Source organism: Trypanosoma cruzi, genomic scaffold (genome assembly GCF_000209065.1).
Source record: "Trypanosoma cruzi strain CL Brener 1047053516815 genomic scaffold, whole genome shotgun sequence".
Lineage (NCBI taxonomy): Eukaryota > Euglenozoa > Kinetoplastea > Trypanosomatida > Trypanosomatidae > Trypanosoma > Trypanosoma cruzi.
Genome location: NW_001849573.1, coordinates 203,675 through 223,250, shown reverse-complemented (window position 1 = coordinate 223,250; position 19,576 = coordinate 203,675). Strand labels below are relative to the sequence as shown.

Below are 19,576 nucleotides of genomic sequence, written 5' to 3'. Positions count from 1 at the left end.
GCCAGTGAAACCGTCCTGCTCCACACCCTCTCACATCGCCACCCCACGGAACCACTGGAAGTATCCTGCCGCTGGTGGCGGATATCGTGCACACCTGCGCGTGGTCACGGAAAATAGCTTTTCCCTCGTCGTAGGGCGGAGCAACCCACGTAATCGTCGTCTCGTCAGTGCATGGGGCACAGCGGGCGTTACCCTCTTCAGTCACTCTCAGACGCACACGCATGCCGAGGCACCGCAATGCCGCATGCATGACAACACCGAGATGTATGTTTCTTCCGGGTCCCTCGCATCCGTCGTGTTGGTGGGAAGCGTGTCCAGACACCACGAAGAGGCCTTGTCCCCAGGCATCGCGGACAAATGTTCTCCCCTCCAAATAACAGCGGCGGCATTTATCACATCCAGTGCGGGACCAGTGATGGGGCAACGGTCCATCGGGCGTTTTGCTGACCCTTCATGGATAATTCGTCTACACACCAACCACTGGAAAACCGATCCAACGTGCAGCGTCTGGCAGGAACTCCCGCTTTTCAGAACATCTGGGGATATTCACTCATGTTCGGTGCGGAGCACTTCCTCTGCAGCAGCGCACAGCACGAATTCCTTCACCAGCGCATCGGCTCCGCCATCTCCCACCTCACGCTCATGCAGCCCAGGTCAGCCGGTGCGGCCAGCGTCAACTCCGTGCGGCAGACGGCACAACCAATCGGTGCCATCCACTCATCCTTCGCGTGGCGCTGCGACCAGTGCTACTCCAGCGTCCTCCCGTCCCCATCGCCATCCTGCAGCTCCATGCCATCAATGTCGTCGCGGTCGTGGTGCTCCTCGCAGCCATCACGGCAGTCGTCGAGTGCACCACTTCCTACAGCGCTCTGCCACGCACAGCACCATGTCAGCATTGGCAACACCAGTGGAACAATGCCCAGCACGCACCGTAAACCGAAGGCAAACGCTGCCCGTGGCAAATGGGGGCATAATCAAAGGACCCTCCAGTGGCTGCACGAGCAGAAGATCCGCATGCGTTTTGAAAGCAGCAGGAACAACTTCATCCTCAAGAATGATCCCGTGCGCAGAGGATACAACGTCACCTTCACACTCGCAATTGCCATTCGATGAATTCATTGCGTAGTACCTCTCTGAGATCCAATGCTTCCCGGTATCATCCAGGTCCCTTGTGGATACGTTGATGCGGATGGGCATCCATCCCTCCCAATGACGGTCTATGGCTGCAGCGCACTCACTGCTCAAAAAGGGCACGTCCCTCACAACAACTCGGACCCAATTCGTGCTGTCGGCACGCATAACATATTCAACAAATCGAGGGTACGTCAAAGTGACAGCAAAGCACCCGCTGGCAATCACACCATAAGCACCATCAAATGCAGCAGCACCAGCGTCTCAAACTAATGTGGGGTGTAGAGCAAGTAGGCCATTGATGTGGGTGTTAGGCAAATATTTATTGACTCGCTGAAGCAACAAGGACCGATTGCGTGGGAAGAAACAAACAACAGGAGAATACAAAAGGGAGAATTCAGCCATCCGCAGTTCAAGAAGAAAACCAATCAATGAAAGTAAAATGGGTGCACCCAACCAAAACATACGCAAAGATTCAAAACAAAAGAGAAACAAAAAGCCGAAGCGTGGGACGACCAGCACAAACTCTCATTACTCCCGTAAAGCAAAACACACACACAGAGGGAGAGAGAGAGAGGTCGCCCACTCAATGCAATAAAAACAAAACAGAAACAGTTACGGTGCTCCGCCCATGCAGCCAGGCAGGACGCCAGCGGTGCGTGTCGTGCAAAAGAGAGCACCAACGGCCTGCATGGGTGTGCATGCATATATACAATGGGCACATTATTGTGTGTGCGTCGTGGGGTGAGGTGAGGGCGAGAGTCCATGCAAGGGGACACACAGAGAGAGGAGGACGAGTGTGTGTGCGGGCGGTGCACGGCTCTCTCACACTCACTCTCACGCGGCCACCACCGCAGCAGCAGCCGCACACGCAACAACAAGAAGAAGCAAAAGAGGGGATTTGGTGTGGGAGACCGCGGTGCTGCTGTCACTGTCGCCAGTCGTCGCCGTTGTGGTTTTCATGGCTGTGGCTTCGACTGTTGTTTCCTTCGGATTGGCTTCTTTATTTTCATTTTTTTTTTCTTCTTGTGTCCCTGCACCATCAGCTGCTTGATCTTTGTCGCTAGTTGTTTGAGTGCTTTGGGGTTGTGTTTTATTCGATGCTTTCACTGTACCGGAAGGTGAAATTGGCTCCTCCTGACCGATCGCTGACTTCCCCTCTGTGGTGCTTGTATCATCTTCTTCCTTTTCCTTTTTCTCCTCTCCTCCATCGTCCTCCTCTCCCTCCTCCTTGTCCTCATCCTTCCCTTCCTCTTCATCTTCATCTTCTTTTTTCGTTGTGTCCTTTTTTTCTATCGTTTCTTCTGCCGTTCCTGAAACTTGTGCTCCGGGTTTTGGTGCCGATTCCGCTTCCGTTCCCGGTACTTTTTGCACCGATCCTGCTGCTGGTTGTGTAACTGCCTTTTGACCAGTTTGGCCATCTCCTCCAACGCCATCAGTTGTGTTGCTTTTACTTTCAGGATTATTGCCGTTACCGGTCACACCAGTACCCGGAACGACTGGAGCTGTTTCAGAGCATCCACCACCGCCGGCACCGCACCACAGCACGCAGAGGGCACACACCAGCAGCATACGGCCAGTCATCATCATCGCCATCACTCCTGTCACTTGCGTGTAGCTTTAAGCACAAACTAACAACACGTCAGCGCAGAGTGAAAGCAAAAAGGAGAGACACATCAAAAAGCCACGCACCGTGAGAAATGATAGCAGCTTGCACACACCATGAGGCAGTTGAAAACAGTAAAGAGGGGGGAAACACACACCGCACCGCAAGGCAGAAATTTAAAAAAAGGAAAAGCTGGGCTAAGAGTCCGGCAAGACTCCCGGAAAGAATGAATAAAATTGATTAGGTCGTAATTTTATTTCATGTGACATGCAGCACAATATAGACGACCGTGTGTTTGTGTATACATCTTTCCCGCAAAAATAGCAGAAAATAATGAGAAAAAAAGAGAACTTGCTGTTCCACCAGCCCACACAACATCCCTCACACTTCATTGCGGCATCCGGCGTGTTCCTTCAGTCCTCGTACGTGCAGTCCGTGGGACACACAGCAATGGGGCCGACACCGCGTGTGGGCAAAAAAGAAAACAAAATGGAACACTTCGCTCATAATGGTGTGTAGAGCAGTTAAATAGCCATTGGGAAAGCACAAAGATAATTATTATTCCAATAAATGACAAGCAGCAATAAAGAAAGAAAACAAGCAAAAAAACTTAAAATGAGGTCCTTGACAACATTCGGTAAGCCCCAGCGATGAAGTCGCACCTTGTCGCGGTGCTGTGGCTCTGGCTGCATATAAGAACTCCGCAGCAGGGCGTTGCGGCGAGCACGACGGAGACCAAGACGACTCCACCCCTCGAGAAGGTTCCACGCCATGCCCGGTGCGGGGAGTTGAAGCGGTCTGCCTGCAGGCTGTCGGACAAAACTGCACGACCGTTTCGCAGCGGTCACTCCGTTGATGTCACCTGTGGCGGTGACGTTCACAAGAACCCTGGCACCGAGGAGGATGGCTGCATCACTGTTTGGCGGCTTAGCATTGCAGGCCTCTCGTCCGTAAAAAGATTGCATTTGCGGCGCGATTGGAGCAGCGTCCACCTGACACCGTTCTTCTGCAGGAAATAAGTAACCGTGGTGGCGTGGCGACGAAATTATGTGGCCATAATGACTACCTTCGGGCCTCACTGGGCGCGGTGATGGCGTTGCCATTCTGGTGCGCCACTCTCTACCGTGCGAGCGCCTGTCGCTCCCTGGCACTGACCTCCTGGAGACCATTGCTGTCCGTGTATTTTCTCCGGGCTGTCCCAGCATTTGCGTGGCGAATCTCTACAACCCTCCCACAACAATTGGTCAATAATCCGCATTTATCAATATCGTTTGTCGCTTGGGCCCGAAGCGATTATCGTGTGTGGCCTGAATTTGCATCATGAGCTCTGGGACAGTCATATATACCACCAACGACTGGAGGCGATAATTTCGCCGCTGTTCTAATCGATATGGATTTTGAGTCGGCAAATGACACGGCGCAGACAACACGGATCACACGTCGTAATGTCTCTTCCCCTGGCGTGACTGCGTATTGCGCCCTACGCATCTCCCACTGGACATTCGCCCCTTACATGGACTCGGACCACTGCTGAATATCTTACTTGGTAGAGATGGACGATGGCACTCCACGACTAGCCAACACACTTCCTCGGCGGAAGAAAGCCACTTTTGCCCTGCGTAAAGCGGATTGGCCTGCTTTTACATCGTTGTGTGAAACACTCCTTGCCACCGCGTCCACATGGTTGGATTCTCGCGGAGGCATCTTACGAGCAGCTGAGCGCCACATCCCGCGCGGCAGCCGTGACAGCTCCAAAAAGATATGGACACACGAAATGGAACAGGCCGAGTCCGCCGCAGAAGCAGCAAACAAGGCACACATTGCCTTTCCTGGAAAAGTGCTATATTTTACCGAATGTACCCGAAAAAAGGGAGGAACGAAATCAAGCCTTACGCCGTTGCTTCGCTATGCTTCTGGAAGCCCGTGTGGAAAAACTTGGAGCCTCACCCAGCCCGAGCTGGCGAGATCTTCGCGGCGTGGCGGCGCCGCACCCTCATCCTTTGGAATCGGTTGTGCTCCGCACTGAACTTGGCCGCGTATGCGCTCTGCCTCGGCAACAGGCAAATCTGCTCGCCCTTCATTTTGTGCGTGCCTCACGTGCCACGTTACCTTATACTGCTGCCGCTGCTGCTGCTGCACTCCATTGGTTCCTGGTGGTTGGGAAATGGATCGGCCTCTCATGCCGTATGAACTTGACGTGGCCATCCGTGACTCTTTGCTTGGCTCAGTCCCTGGCCCCGACGACATGTTGAATGAATTCCTTCACCGTCTCGAGCCCGTTGCGCGCGGCACTCTTAGAACGATGATCCACAACTCCTTCGCAAATGGAAGCCTGCCTGGCTCCTGGAATACGGTGGACAATATTCGCATTTCCAAACCTGTGAAGGATCCATGCCGCCCAGAGAGTTCCAGACCTATCAAATCACTCTCTGTGTTACTAAAGTTAACCGAAGGAATGATTCACCGCCGTCTGTCAGCGTTATTGCCGCACCACCCACGTCAATTCGGATTTGCACCTCCGCGTTCTGCATCGGACGTGGCGACACTTGCCATCGGTAAAATTACCCGTGGACTGAATGAGTTCAGCACTGTGGAGTATGCGCGCCCTGGAGGCGACGCCCCCGCACGGCACCCTCGTCGCCATCGCTCGTTCGTAGTCTCGACTGACATTTCGACTGTGTTCGACACCACTGACCATGAGAAGCTATTCGGCATGCTTGACAGACTTCCGCGCCTTGGCCTCGAACCAAACGCTGGCCACACAACTACCTGCGGGGCCGCCATGTTAGGGTATGCACTCGCGAACAGCACTCCCGGAAACAACTCGCCTCAGCCGTGGCACCGCAAGGCAGCGTCCCTGGACACAAACTCTTCCTCCACTGTGTGGATGATGTGCTGCACCGCATGGACAGCATCTATTCTGCCTCCGCATTCATTTACGCTGATGCCCTCACACTTGTTGCCTCAGGTGCGGAAATCCATGCATTTGCTGCGGCAATGCAACCTGCCCTGTCACTTACAACAGCATGGGCTGCCGAGCAAAACCTCAAAATCAACGTCGCTAAGAACGAAGCTGCTCTATTCTACATCTCTTCACACACACTGTCTGGCGAGGACACGGTCGATCTCCATCTTGTTAGCGGGAACCTGCGTATTCAGTCACGCCCAGTGCGCTTGCTGGACACAACGATTAATCGCCTTCTTAATTTTGGCACGCACGCCTCCACCGCTGCAAAGCAGACCATGCTACGCCGCCATCAGCCGCGTCTGGTCGCACGGGCTGGTGCGTCCCATCACACCATGCGATCCTTTTTGATTGTATACGTTCATATTGTGTCACTGTATTATGGCGAGGCAATTGTCCCATGCCTTTCCCCCCACCTACCTCCATAATATGGAAGTACGGTATCGCGACGGTAGCAAAACATAACTTGGCATTAGCGCACCAAAGGAAGATACGTCCGTCTAATTGAAAGCCAATATTCTTCCGCTCCGGAAGATACTCTGGCTCCGTGACACCAATCAACACGAACGCCATGCACGCCTCCATGATCACGAGGATTTGCGTTCCCTTATCTACTCGGAACCTGTGCCGCTGTCCATGCATGGGAAAGCGGCGACATCAATCCCACTTCCGAGAGATGCTGTTGGTAATGGATTGCGCCGCGTATGTAATATTATTGGGATACCCCACAACCACAATCGTGCCCCTCCTATTCAACATCGTATTTTCCCCTGGGACACTGTGCGTTGCAATAAAGTGGAATTTAATCAGCCACGCTTTGCCCAAGACGCCTCTGACGATGTCAAGCGCACGGCTCTTGATTCTATTTACTCCTATCTGGGAGCGTATGATTTTGAATTATGGACAGACGTTTCTTCCTCTCTCGCTGAGCTTGCATCTGGATCCGCTGCACTATTGTATGGCTCCACCACGACAAATGATCTCCCTGTGGAGGTCCATCGTGCAGCAGCTGGCAGGCTCGCATACTCATATAGAGCAGAGTGCCTTGCCACTGAAAATGGCATTATACATCTCATACCTTTTTTCTGGGAACATCCCAATCGCCCACACGAATCCTGGTGGCAATTGACTCCCCGTCGGCAATTGAGGCACTCCGCGTCGTCCCACCGGCCGTGCGAGACTACGTTACTGAAGAGATTTGGATTATGCTGCTCTCCTTGATACAGCGAGGTCACTATGTAGATGTCATGTTCTCTCCATCGCACTGCGGTATCCCACGCAATGAGGCCGCTGACGACGAGGCCATGATTGCACGATCCCTCCCGCAGGACTGCGCCAATGCCTGGCACGTGGACTTTTTTACTGCAGTCAGGTGACCGTACTGGAGGGATGCCCAGAAGAAAAGAAGGGCGCGTGCACCGCATGAGAGGCGCCTGTCGGTGTGGCAGGGACTCTATTCCTGGCACGGCCCGGAAATCGTGCCCCGAGTGGCGGCTCTGCGCACAGGCGCGATGCGACTCCTGCCCGCTCTTTGACAGTCCTGCGCATGCCCTTCGTATCAAAAGTAACCCTCCGTGTTGGTGGTGCTGTCCCGCCCTCACTGAGGAGAATGGCCCGCCTCTGCCTCCGCCAGAACCTCTTCCCGACGTGAGCACCGCAACTCCTTGCCGACCAGCGAGCGGCGGATTGACGTTCTCCTGCCCAACCTGCAGCAGAGTACGCTCGTCCGTCCACAATATGAGGGCGCATGCCCGAAGAGCTCCGCCTGGCGTTATAATAGTTTGAGAAGGCCTAGGATGCGGATGCCACAATGGTGCCAGCGTCTTCTTAACGGGCGCCTCGCGCACAGGTCGCCACAGAAAGTGCCAAGCACACCAGCAGGCAAGACACGCAGGAAGCACAAATGCGGGTACTCGAGATGGACCACGAGAGAATTCGCTTCATCCACTGCAGAAATGCCCCCGTCGTTGGGAATTTGGAATGCGAGTGCTTGGGAGTGCCCCAGCCCGCACGACGGCACGTTTCGGACGGAATACTTGCCACTTTTGTACGGACGGCCCTTGCGCTACTCACTCGTTATTGTAACAGCATACAGCAAAAATAGGATGAAATGTTGCTCTTGTAATAAATATTGGCTGCACTTCCCGTGGACCAACAATCCACGTGGTGTGCGGGGATCTCCTTCTTTTTATTGTTACTTTGCCTTTGTGTTGCTGTGTGCGCTGCACCTTCTCTTGTGTGTGTGCGTATCCTCCGTGAGGGATGCAGACACGACGGACCGCTCTCGCCGTGTGTACATGCGGTGGAGCCTTGTGTGCCGCTCCTGTTTGCTTCTCCCTTTTCCATCTGTGCGTTGGTGTTGCGGCAGGGCTGTGTGTTTTTGTGCCTGCTGCCGTGGATTGGAGTGTGTGTCGTGCGTGGTGTGCGGCGTACGGTGCATGCCTGGCTGCTGCCCTCTCCTCATGTGGTGTGCCCTCTGCGTGTGTGTCTGCCGCACCTCTCGTCTCCCCTGTTGCTCTCCATTTCCTCACTGTGCAGATCAGCTCCACGCCACTGAACGACCACACTCACGATGACGACGTGCCATCTGCTGTGCGCCCTGTTGGTGCTTGCCCTGTGCTGCTGCCCGTCCGTGTGTGCGGCAGATGTCAATAGGAAGGCTGGCTCTTCTTCCCCGACGACCACAACGACGAATAAAATAGAGCCGCCAAAGGAAGACAAGGAGGATACGTCTGAAACGCAAAAAAATGCCAAAAATCCATCGCCCCCTGTGTTAGTAGGAGCGCCAGGGAAGGATCAGTCGGGGTTGCCAAATAAGGAGTCCGTTGGGAAACCGGTAACAAATGCGGAAAGTGGAAATGTTGACGGAGAAGGACAAAGTTTGGCTGTTACGGGACAAAAATTAAATAACATGAGCAGTACGTCACAGGCAGAAGATAATAAAGGCACGATAGGTTTACAAGGTGACAAGAATATATCCGCAGACACTCAGACTAAGTCTGAAGCTCCCGCCGAGACGACTACGACAACGACCACAACACAGGCACCAACCACGACGACAACCAGTGCGCCAGTGGCACCAAGTACTGCGAATACAGAGGCGCCAACCACAACGACCACCCGCGCACCGTCACGTCTTCGTGAAGTTGACGGCAGCCTCAGCAGCTCTGCGTGGGTGTGTGCCCCGCTGCTGCTTGCCTTATCCGCGCTGGTGTATACCGCTGTGAACTAAAGAGGTGTGTGCGGGCTGTGCGTGCCAGCACTCAGTCACGGGGATTTGTGTGCATCTACTGTGGTCCGATGTATAAAGTAAGAGTAATTATGATGATCGTTTTGCTTTGTTTGTTTCCCCTGCCCTGCTGTGTGCTCCGCGTTGTTCGTTACTTCCGTCACGTTGAACGCATCCCACACTCGTATGCATTCGCAGCGGAGCCGTACGTGGACACACATTTGAGGATAGGTGCATGCGCACTGGAGTCTTGGGTTTTTTTTACTTTTTTAATTTTTTGCTTGGTTCCTAAGCTTTTGTTCTGCATGACATTATGCGAGTTTTGCAATTGTGCTTATTCTATCTGTCTTTTGTGGTTTGTTTTCTGCTTCTGCTGTTGCTGCCATTTGTAACTGTGCGGTGGCTGTGCGTTGTGTAGCGGGCGTGTCTCTCCTTTTGCTTTCATATGCTTTTGCAGATTGGCTCCACAGCGTTAGGCGTCTCCACTGTTTGTGATGATGTCGTGTCGTGTGCTCTGCGTCCTGTTGGTGCTTTCACTGATGTGCTGCTTCTTGTGCGTGTGTGCGACAGCTGCTGTGACGGAGGTGCGTGTGCTGCCTGCCGGTGATGGCCCGGTGACTGCTGTGCACATGTGGGCAGTGATGGCTGCGGAAACTGGCCACTTGGCCGATGGCTCTGAACGAAAGGCGAATGTGAACTCCGAGAGCAATAACACTCAGGAAGACGAGGAAAACGAGGAAAACGAGGAGGATAGAAGAAACACAGCGGGTGATGGTCCTACGCCCACGCCCTTTGTTCCGCCCACTGCTCCGACGGGGCAGGATCAATCCAGCACCGATCCACTGCGAAGTATCACTTCCGATCCTTCTGACGCTGGCAACGCGTCCGATTCCCACACCCATGCAAGTGAACAGGAGTCTTTGGGCGGAGGGACCGCTGCAGGCAAAATATCCTCACTCCCCAACTCATCTCAGCAGGCAGCAGATGGAGTGCATGCTGGAAGTGGGAGTTCCTCCCAGGGAATTCAGGCTCCAGGACAAACCGTCACGGGAAAGCCACAGGTGTCAGAGACGGCAAAGGCAGCACCGCAAGGCGATGGAGGAGGAGGACCCGGAGCGCAACACGAAGCCGACCACACCACAAAAGATGCCGGTGGTAACGCCCTGGGAAAAAGCGGCAGTGAAAAGGGAGAGCCACCAGCGGGATCGCAAACTGCACCACGATCCAGCAGTGGCGGGAGTGCTAATGTCGCACCGAATCCCGCTGTCTCCATTCCACTGCCCCCAGAGCCAAAGTCAAAAAGTGAGGCAACCGGTACGGGAGAATCTCCACATCCGACCGATAATACACAGACACAAAGTATGAGGACCGATACTGCACCAAGCACGGCACAGACTCAAAATTCGCCGAACGGTAAACCACAGGAACCAGAAGCAGAAATCACTACAACAGAAGCACCAAGTGCTACGGCCAGGAATGCAGAGGCGCCAACCACGACGACCACCCGCGCACCGTCACGTCTTCGCGAAATCGACGGCAGCCTCAGCAGCTCTGCGTGGGTGTTTGCCCCGCTGCTGCTTGCCGTATCCGCGCTGGCGTGTACCACTGTGGGCTGAAGAGGTGTGTGCGGGCTGTGCGTGCCAGCACTCAATCACGGGGGTTTGTGCGCTTTTTTGCTTTATAGTGTAATATGTAATAGAAACAAATGATCTACTTTTGCTTCATTTGCTTTTGCTGCCCTGATGTGTGCTCCGTGTTGCCGTTTCCTGTATCCACCACGTTGAACGCATCCCGAACACACTCACACCACGGAGACAACTGTTTGTGTGGACGCATGTTTTTCTGCTTGTGCATGCACACTGTAGGCTTTTGGTGAAGTTTTTTTTGTGTGTTTTTAATTTTTTTTTACTTTTCTTCTTTTTGCTGTTTTGTTATTAATTATTTTACGTGTTTTTTTTTTCCATGTTTACTTGCTGCGGGGCCTTCTTTGTTTTCTTTCATTTTCTCAAGGTTTAATTTTCTTTGTTTTTCCTGCTCTTTTCCTTTTTTGTCTTGCTCCCCCGCCATCCTTCTCTTTTTTGCCTTCGGGGGCAATCACTATGGACGTTTTTTGTTTTCTACTCTTCCCTCTTTAATTGTTTGTTGCTGCACTCTTCCTGTGAGGGGTGCCGTGTGTTCCCGCCCAACTGCTCCACTCGCACACCCACCGACACGCTCATGACGACGGCCCTGTGCGCCTCGCCTGCTGCACGCATGAGGAGGGGCCGCGACGAACGGCGCGCTGAGGGAGCCGTGACGTGTGGGCGTGCGACGAGGGCCTGTGGGGCGGAGCACACATTTCTTTCCTTTTGTTTTATTGCGGCCAGGGCTGGCAGACACCCGCAGCGCCACACACACAGCCACACCCTGCCGCCGTGTTTTTCTTTAAGGATTTGTTTTGCTTTGCGTGTTTATTTCATGCGGTGGCGCACCCTTCGGTGTCGGCCTCGTGAGCATTTCTCTCCCCTCCGATGATTTCTTTTTCTTTTGCTGCGCTCACTCTCCCGATGGAGTGACGCGACTGCCGTCATGTCTGCGTGCTTCTCTCAGTCCCCACACACACGAGTGACTGTGCTCTGCGGGCCGCACTCACGCGCCGATGAGAGGGCTGCGGGGAGCAGCAACACGCAGATGACCCCATGAAATATAAACGATGTGCGGACACATGGAGGGTCAGACGGTCGAAGCACACGCAACCATCCTTTTAATTTTCTTTTGTGGGCAAAATACATGCAGACAGTTTGGTGTGGCCACACGGCAGCCAGGCGATTTTTTTATTATTTTAAATTTGTGTGGAGCAGTAATGGACGATTTCTTTTTCATTTATAATTATTTTCTGTGATGGGCTTTACATAAGACGAAGGGGACGTCTTTGTTTTCAATAAATATTGTGTGAATTGCCGCTGCTTGGGCTGCAGTGCAGTCATGAGTTTGAGCGGTCTTCTTGTTGTTGTTGTTTCCGTTATGCGTCCCCGCTGTACATTTTAGTTTGTGCGTCTCTCCACATACTCTGCTCCCTCTTTTCCACTTCTTTGCTTTGTGTTTCTGCAGGCACACACAACCACACACACAAGGTGCACATTGCAGTGGATTTGAGTGCACCTTTTGTGGTGCATGCTGGCAGTTGCGTGTGGCGGCTGTTGTCTTCTTCCGTGGCCATGAGGAGGAGGGGAGAGAGAGCGCACCCCGAGACTATTTTCCTGCGGGTGTGGTGCACCGCGTGTGACTGCGCTGAGTTGGGCTCCGTGTCCCATTGATGGCGGGATGGCAGGAAGTTTTGTGCCGCGTGATGGATGGATGAGGGTTCGCTTGCTCCGTGTGCGTTGTGTGGTGGCCGCGGGGTTTTGGCCATTTCCCTGGGGCTGCGGGAATGAGCTGGGGGAGATGGTGGTGGATGTCTGCTCCTCCTGCATGGTGGGTGGCTGCTGGCGTTGTGTGCCCTCCTTGCGTGGATGCCGTCTCGTGGTGTGTGGATTGTGCGGCTGGTCCTGCTGCCCTCTCCTCATGTTGTCTGCGCTCTCTCGCTGTATCCGCTGTGCTCCGTCCCTCTCCCTCTCGTTCCATTCCTTTTTGTTCGGCTTACCGATCAGCTGACTGACACCAGCGACTCCACTACGGGCGATGATGACTGCGATGGTGACGGTGCGGCTCCGTGTTGGTCCTTGCGTTCTTGTGCTGCTGCTGCTCGTCCGTGTGCGGCTGCTGGGAGTCCTGGACATGTATCTGGTGATGCGGATGCGGTGATAGTGCCGGTGGATGTGTCGTGTGCTCCGAGTGACGGCATCCTGAGCTATCGCGTGCGTGGGGGGGGGGGGGGGGGGGCATGGAAGTAGTGTTCTGCTGCCGGTGCTGAGGCTCAGTGTGAGAATTATACTTTCAGTGGCTTTGATGTGCGCATGCATGGCAGGAATGGTGAGCTGGGTGCTGTGTGCCATGTGGCCAATGCGGTGTACACATGTAGCAACTGTGCTGCCAGCTGTGCAACGGAAGAGGAAGGGGTCACCGTTGCCTTCACGATGAATGTGACGACACATTAATACGCCGGCCCTTATGAATTATGGCGGCGTCTATTTTCCCCCGATGGAACCATCCATCCGCCTGCACGGAGCGGCGATGCTGACCGGACGGGCATCTGTCAGTTGCCGCCACCCCGTGAAGGGAAGGATGACACAAAATCTGGTGGGACAACTGCGCCGCTATTTAATGCTGAGCCGTCACGTCAGAACGAGGATTGGCGACAGTCTGCGGCGGCTGACGGACCTAACACCGTCGATCGGAGTCCCGCATCCAACACGGCGACCAACACGTCCGTGACGAGGCCTGAGTTTGCCTTTGTTCGGAACACAAAAGTGGCTCCGGCACCTCCCGGAAGAAGGCCCACGCCTGTCACCGAGCCGCAGGGGGATCCTGTTGATGATGCGATGAGTGGTTTAATAAACGTTGAGTTACTGCAGGGAGTCGATCTATTTGTGCCGCAGACGACGCTGGTGTAGTCGAAGGGTGGGACTGTTCCAGTTACGACGAGGGATTCATTTGCTTCACCCTCTCTCGTCAGTACTGGTGGAGTAATTGGTGGTTTCGCCGAGGGTCACATGGATGCCGAATATCAATGTGGTCAATTAAGTAAGCCCTTTTCTTCTGCTTTTGTTGCGGGGTACATTGACTCTGCGTGGAATTGGTCCACTGTTGTTGGTGAGGTCAATGAAAGGATACATGGAGGGCACACACTGTGCTTGGTGCAGCGGAGGGAGAGGAGAGTTTGGGTGTTGTGCTCCGCCGCACAACAATCACGAAGGGCCACGGAGTTTTTCCTCCTGCGGGAGGCTCTGATGTGTCCTACGAAGGTGGGTGCTGGAGAGAGGACGGCTTGGAGCCGAAGCTGGTTGTGGGTGATGTCACGAATCCCACGGGTGGCAAGCGGAGTGGACGGATCGAATGGGGCGACCCCAAACCACTCCCGAAACGGATCTCTTCTGCTTCTCACGAAGGTGACTGGACGGAGTTCATTGCTTCCGGTGGCGCAGGTGTTGTGATGGAGGATGACACGCTTGTGTTTCCTCTGATGGCGAAGAATGAAGCAGAAGACGTTTGCTCCATGATCATTTGCTCGACGGACAACGGCAGTGCCTGGGCGTTCTCTGAGGGCATTTCCCCTGCGGAATGCCTTAACCCCGCGTCACCGAGTGGGAGGGATCACTTCACATGGTTGTTGACTGCGAGAATGGCCAGAGGGTGTACGGGTCGCGTGACATGAGACAGCGTGGACGGAGGCACTCGGGACACTCTCAGCCGTGTGGACCAAGTAAAAATCGATCGGGAGTCTCTCAGAAGGAAAGCCTGCGTGTGTATGCCCTCATCACCGCGACCATTGAGGAAGGAGGGTCATGCTGTGCACTCAGAGAGGGCATGCCTCGGGGGAAGAAAAGGGCCACTGCGCTCTGCCTTTGGGTCACGGACAGCAACCGCACGTTTTTTGTTGGACCGGTTGCCGTGGACAATGCTGCGAGGTGGAAGACAGAACTGAAGGACTGCGGTATGTAATTTTATTTGCCTTGTCCCTCTTGTTGCTGCCGTGTGTGTGCGGGTGAGTGAATGGAAGGTGTGGAGATGTGCGAGGGTGGCCGTTGTTTCCGCACATTTGGTCTTCCACTCAAAGATGAAACATCTCGTCAGCCTCTTGCAGCACCAGGCCGTGGACTGAGAGGATGTGAGGTGTGCTCCAACAAGAAGGACAACGAGATGCAGTGCGTGACGGTGAGGCTGATCGGCCGTGTGGTTGTAGTGCATGGGGCACGTGCGCCAGTACTTTTTGTGAGTTGTGCTCATGATTGGGGAGCAGAGTGGCGGCACGACATTGTGGCGCTGTGTGTGTTGTGCGCGGCCGTGGCATGCCGGCGATTGTGAGGGACGTGGCGGACACGGAGCTGCTTGACTGGGGGAGGGGGTGGCGGACGTTGCGGCGCGGTGGGAGCGCATGGCGGCTGCGTGTGCTGGGAGGGTCCGACGATCCCGAGGCCTGTGCTGGAGGGGCGCGTGTTGAATTGAGCGTGGCGTGCCTGTGAGGGACTGCGGAGAGGGAATAACAGTAATACTGACATTGTGGGTGTGAGGAACGGTGCACGGCGAGGATTAATTCTTTTGTTTTTCGCTTTTGAACCGCGTCCACCCAATTGTTGTTGTGGTGCGTGACTCTCATTGCTGGATGGGACGGTGCGTGTTACTGTGTGTGACTTGTCTCTCCTTTTGCCTTCACTCTGCGATGACGTGTTTTTATTTTGTGCTGAAGGCTGCAGGCGAGTGACAGGAGTGATGGCGATGATGACTGGCCGTGTGCTGCTGGTGTGTGCCCTCTGCGTGCTGTGGTGCGGTATTGATGGAGTTGCTGAGACCGAGGAACCTGGAATTGGAGTAGTGCCCGGTGTGGGTGAGTATTTGGTTGTGGAATGGCGCTCTCAGCTGCGGAGGGAATGCGCGGAGGAGGTCAGCAGGAGGACGGGAGGCCGTGCGAATGCGTCCGCCGTGGAGGACTGCGTGCATGAGGGAATGGAAAGTTTACATGCTGTTGTGGATGGCCGCAGTCGTTAGAGACGTCAGCGTCCTGCCGTTGCTGCTTCTGCTCCTGCTGAAGATAGTGGAGACAGGGAAGCCGGCACGGTGGAAGTTGACAGGACAAAGATTAAAGAGGCTTCGCCGTCCGAAGATGAAAATGAATTATTGGGGGATTCAGGAGAAGCATTAAACGGCAAAACAACAGAACTTCAAAAGGAGTTACTGCATTCTGAAACTGGTATCGTGCCGCCTCAAAAAGGAACTTCAGTTCCAGGAAATGGAGACGAGAAAAAGACAGAGAACCAAGAAGAAGGAGACGATGGAAAAACAAAGGCGGCAGAAGAAGACGAGACGGAAGAGGGAGAAGAAGATGAAGCTGAAAGTGCAGAAGAGGAAGAGGCTGCAGAAGACCACGAAGATGAAAAAAAGGAGAAGAAAGAGGTAGAAGACAACGAAGATAAAGAAAAAGAAGGTGAGAAAAACACAAAGAAGGAAGAAGACAAGTATGGGGTGGAAGAAGATGAAGAGGATGAAGAAAAGGATGATGACAACACCTCAGAGAGGATGCCGGCTGGCGGTCAAGAAAAAAGAAATTCAACTTCAGGTCCGGAAGGAGCACCGAATAAGACGAACACCGAAGGCACTCAAACGACTGGCGACAGTGACGGCAGCACCGCAGTCTCCCACACCACCTCCCCTCTCTTGCTTCTTCTTGTTGTTGCGTGTGCTGCTGCGGTGGTGGCCGCGTGAGAGTGAGGGAGAGAGAGCCGTGCACCGCCCGCACACACACTCGTCCTTCTCTCTCTGTGTGTGTCCCCTTGCATGGACTCTCGCCCTCACCTCACCCCACGAGGCACACACATAATGTGCCCATTGTATATATGCATGCACACCCATGCAGGCCCGTTGGTGCTCTCTTTTGCACGACACGCACCGCTGCCGTCCTGCCTGGCTGCATGGGCGGAGCACCGTAACTGTTTCTGTTTTGTTTTTATTGCATTGAGTGGGCGACCTCTCTCTCTCCCTCTGTGTGTGTGTTTTGCTTTACGGGAGCAATGAGAGTGTGTGCGCTGGTCGTCCCACGCTTCGGCTTTTTTTCTCTTTTGCTTGTGTTATGGTTGAGTGCACCCATTACTCTTAATTTCATTGATTGGTTTTCTTCTTGAACTGCGGATGGCTGAATTTTCCCTGTTGTATTCTCCTGTTCTTTGTTTCTTCCCACGCAATCGGTCCTTGTTGCTTCAGCGAGACACAAAATATTTGCCTAACACCCACATGAATGGCTTACTTGCTCTACACCCCACATTAGTTTGAGACGCTGGTGCTGCTGCATTTGATGTTTATGGTGTGGTTGCCAGCGGGTGCTTTGCTGTCACTTTGACGTACCCTCGATTTGTTGAATATGTTATGCGTGCCGACAGCACGAGTTGGATCCGCGTTGTTGTGATGGACGCACCCTTTTTGAGCAGTTGGTGCGCTGCAGCCATACACCGTCATTGGGATGGATGCCCATCCGCATCAAAGTATCCACAAGGGACCTGGATGATACCGGGAAGTATTGCATCTCTGAGAGGTACTACGCAATGAATTCATCGAATGGCAATTGCGAGTGTGAAGGTGACGTTGTATCCTCTGCGCACGGAATCATTCTCGAGGATGAAGTTGTTCCTGCTGCTTTCAAAACGCATGCGGATCGTCTGCTCGTGCAGCCACCGGAGGGTCCTTTGATTGTGCCCCCATTTGCCACGGGCAGCGTTTGCATTCGGTTTACGGTGCGTGCTGGGCATTGTTCCACTGGTGTTGCCAATGCTGACATGGTGCTGTGCGTGGCAGAGCGCTGTAGGAAGTGGTGCACTCGACGACTGCCGTGATGGCTGCGAGGAGCACCACGACCGCGACGACATTGATGGCATGGAGCTGCAGGATGGCGATGGGGACGGGAGGACGCTGGAGTCGCACTGGTCGCAGCGCCACGCGAAGGATGAGTGGATGGCACCGATTGGTTGTGCCGTCTGCCGCACGGAGCTGACGCTGGCCGCACCGGCTGAACTGGGCTGCATGGGGGTGAAGTGGGAGATGGCGGAGCCGATGCGCTGGTGAAGGAATTCGTGCTGTGCGCTGCTGCAGAGGAAGTGCTCCGCACTGAACATGAGTGAATATCCCAGATGTTCTGAAAAGCGGGAGTTCCTGCGAGACGCTGCACGTTGGATCGGTATTCCCGCGGTTGGTATTTGGGGAGTATCCATGAAGGGTCAGCAAAACGCCTGATGGACCGTTGCCCCGTCATTGGTCCCGCACTGGATGTGAGAAATGCTGCCGCTGTTATTTGGAGGGGAGAATATTTGTCTGCGGTGCCTGGGGACAAGCCCTCTTCGTGGTGTCTGGACACGCTTCCCACCAACACGACGGATGCGAGGGACCCGGAAGAAACATACATCTCGGTGTTGTCATGCATGCGGCATTGCGGTGCCTCGGCATGCGGGTGCGTCTGAGAGTGACTGAAGAGGGTAACGCCCGCTGTGCCCCATGCACGGCCGAGGCGACGATTACGTGAGTTGCTCCGCCCTACGACGAGGGAAAAGCTATTTTCCGTGACCACGCGCAGGTGTGCACGATATCCGCCACCAGCGGCAGGATACTTCCAGTGGTTCCGTGGGGTGGCGATGTGAGAGGGTGTGGAGCAGGACGGTTTCACTGGCATCTACTGAACAAGCTTTGCTACGGGCATCCGTCCCCGATCCAGAAAGCATTGAGACCGGCCGTGGCACACCACCGAAGTATGTGGACACGGCTGCTCCCCAGAAGCATCCGTCGCCAGAGGAGAAGGAAGTCGCCTCAGGTGCCACGACGGCAAAGGTGTGCGCTTGCCCAGCGACACCCCGGGTGCGCCGCAGGAGGCGGAGAGGGAAAGCGATCTTCCGGACATCGATGATGTGGCCGCCGATGGTGTGGCGTCTGTTGTCGGACAATCATTAGGAGATGAGGCCGCCAGCGACAAGGCCGGTGGCGGTGCCACAGCCACGGGACCCAGGAGCCCTGATGCCGCTGATGACGCGCAGGGCGCCGTGGACCCTCCGCCGAGGGAGGATGATGCGGCGGTGGTGCGCGGGGTTGGGAGGCAGACATGAAGGACGCCCCGCCTCCGATCCACGGCAGTAACACTGCGGCTGCTGCTTGTCCCTTTCCGCTGATTCTTCTGCTTGCCGCTGCCGCCGCGGTGCCAACACTGAGCAGTGGGTGCAAGAGAGAGAGGCCTATATCAACTGGCATGTCCCTGTCAGTATATACATGCACTCTGCTTGTCTGTATACTTTGTACCAGGGACGTGCTGTATGCACTCTCCCTCTTTTGTTGGTTGCTAATGTGGCGGCACCACGCGTGTATTATGGGTTGAGATAAGAAATTGTTTGACTTCTTCTGGAGGATACTGTGCTGTGTTTGTGTGCGTGTACGAGGGATCTGTGTGGTTTTGATTTCCCCATTTTTATTTAGCTGCTTTGGCATTGTGTAATGATACTTCCCTTCTCCATTATGTGTGTTTTGAAGCGTTGCTAGTGCACCGGGAGTGGATGCCTGTGGACGCACGCCGTGCATTATGCGCTACATTGGTGGGAGGGGAGACTGACATAACTGGCGGGATTCAGTAAGGCGCATTTTTGCCCACGGACCCTGCAGCTGCAGATGCCTGAGTGGCGCCTTGCATATGGACGTGTGGATTGTTTCTCGCTTGCGAGGCCTTTTCTACTGCGTGTCATTTTCCGCTCGGGTACCGTACCCGTGGCAGCAGCGGCGGCATCAAAAGGGCTGTGTGCGTGGAGAGTCCTTGATCGAGTGCCTGCCTTACTTCTCTCTGTTCTGTCGATTGATTGTACCGTGTGCCGGCCAAACGGTTGACATGACGTTCTTCTGACGGCGGGGTCCACGTGAGACGATGTTGCGTCGCGTGCTTTGTTGCGGTGTGTGATTTCCGCAACGGTTTTTGGGCGGTTGACTGTTGGGTCGTTGAGGGCGGCGTGGCGACGGGTGTGGATGGACCCGATTGTGTGCCGTGGCTGCT

At 54.5% G+C, this 19,576-nt stretch overlaps 3 protein-coding genes and 5 pseudogenes across 3 annotated transcripts, besides 11 other annotated features; 6 read left to right on the top strand and 2 right to left on the bottom strand.

Moving 5' to 3' along the window:
• Positions 1-9,967: part of a sequence feature (areas not merged during assembly with more than two copies in the genome that could not be assigned to a particular haplotype) that runs on past the window's edge.
• On the bottom strand, positions 467-832 carry Tc00.1047053510699.85 (annotated as a pseudogene).
• Positions 1,969-2,727, bottom strand: Tc00.1047053510699.80 (mucin-associated surface protein (MASP), putative; the record flags this gene model as incomplete). Its single annotated transcript, XM_807639.1, has 1 exon — positions 1,969-2,727. The coding sequence occupies one exon, from the start codon at positions 2,725-2,727 to the stop codon at positions 1,969-1,971; it is 759 nt and encodes a 252-aa protein (XP_812732.1).
• Positions 2,309-2,388: a sequence feature (GA-rich).
• Positions 3,818-7,608: a mobile genetic element.
• On the top strand, positions 8,275-8,934 carry Tc00.1047053510699.50 (mucin TcMUCII, putative; the record flags this gene model as incomplete). The annotated part of the gene is made up of 1 exon (XM_807638.1): positions 8,275-8,934. The coding sequence occupies one exon, from the start codon at positions 8,275-8,277 to the stop codon at positions 8,932-8,934; it is 660 nt and encodes a 219-aa protein (XP_812731.1).
• Tc00.1047053510699.40 (mucin TcMUCII, putative) lies at positions 9,426-10,547 on the top strand (the record flags this gene model as incomplete). The annotated part of the gene is made up of 1 exon (XM_807637.1): positions 9,426-10,547. One exon carries the CDS (start codon positions 9,426-9,428, stop codon positions 10,545-10,547), a length of 1,122 nt encoding a protein of 373 aa, XP_812730.1.
• Positions 9,968-10,735: a sequence feature (haploid, Esmeraldo-like haplotype).
• Positions 10,736-10,920: a sequence feature (haploid, non-Esmeraldo-like haplotype).
• Positions 10,810-10,985: a sequence feature (A-rich).
• Positions 10,921-14,845: a sequence feature (areas not merged during assembly with more than two copies in the genome that could not be assigned to a particular haplotype).
• Positions 11,739-11,760: a sequence feature (AT_rich).
• Positions 13,387-14,511, top strand: Tc00.1047053510699.34 (annotated as a pseudogene).
• Positions 14,676-15,032, top strand: Tc00.1047053510699.27 (annotated as a pseudogene).
• Positions 14,846-15,787: a sequence feature (heterozygous, non-Esmeraldo-like haplotype).
• On the top strand, positions 15,280-16,269 carry Tc00.1047053510699.20 (annotated as a pseudogene).
• Positions 15,788-19,576: a sequence feature (areas not merged during assembly with more than two copies in the genome that could not be assigned to a particular haplotype).
• Positions 15,858-16,019: a sequence feature (CT-rich).
• Positions 16,856-17,767, top strand: Tc00.1047053510699.11 (annotated as a pseudogene).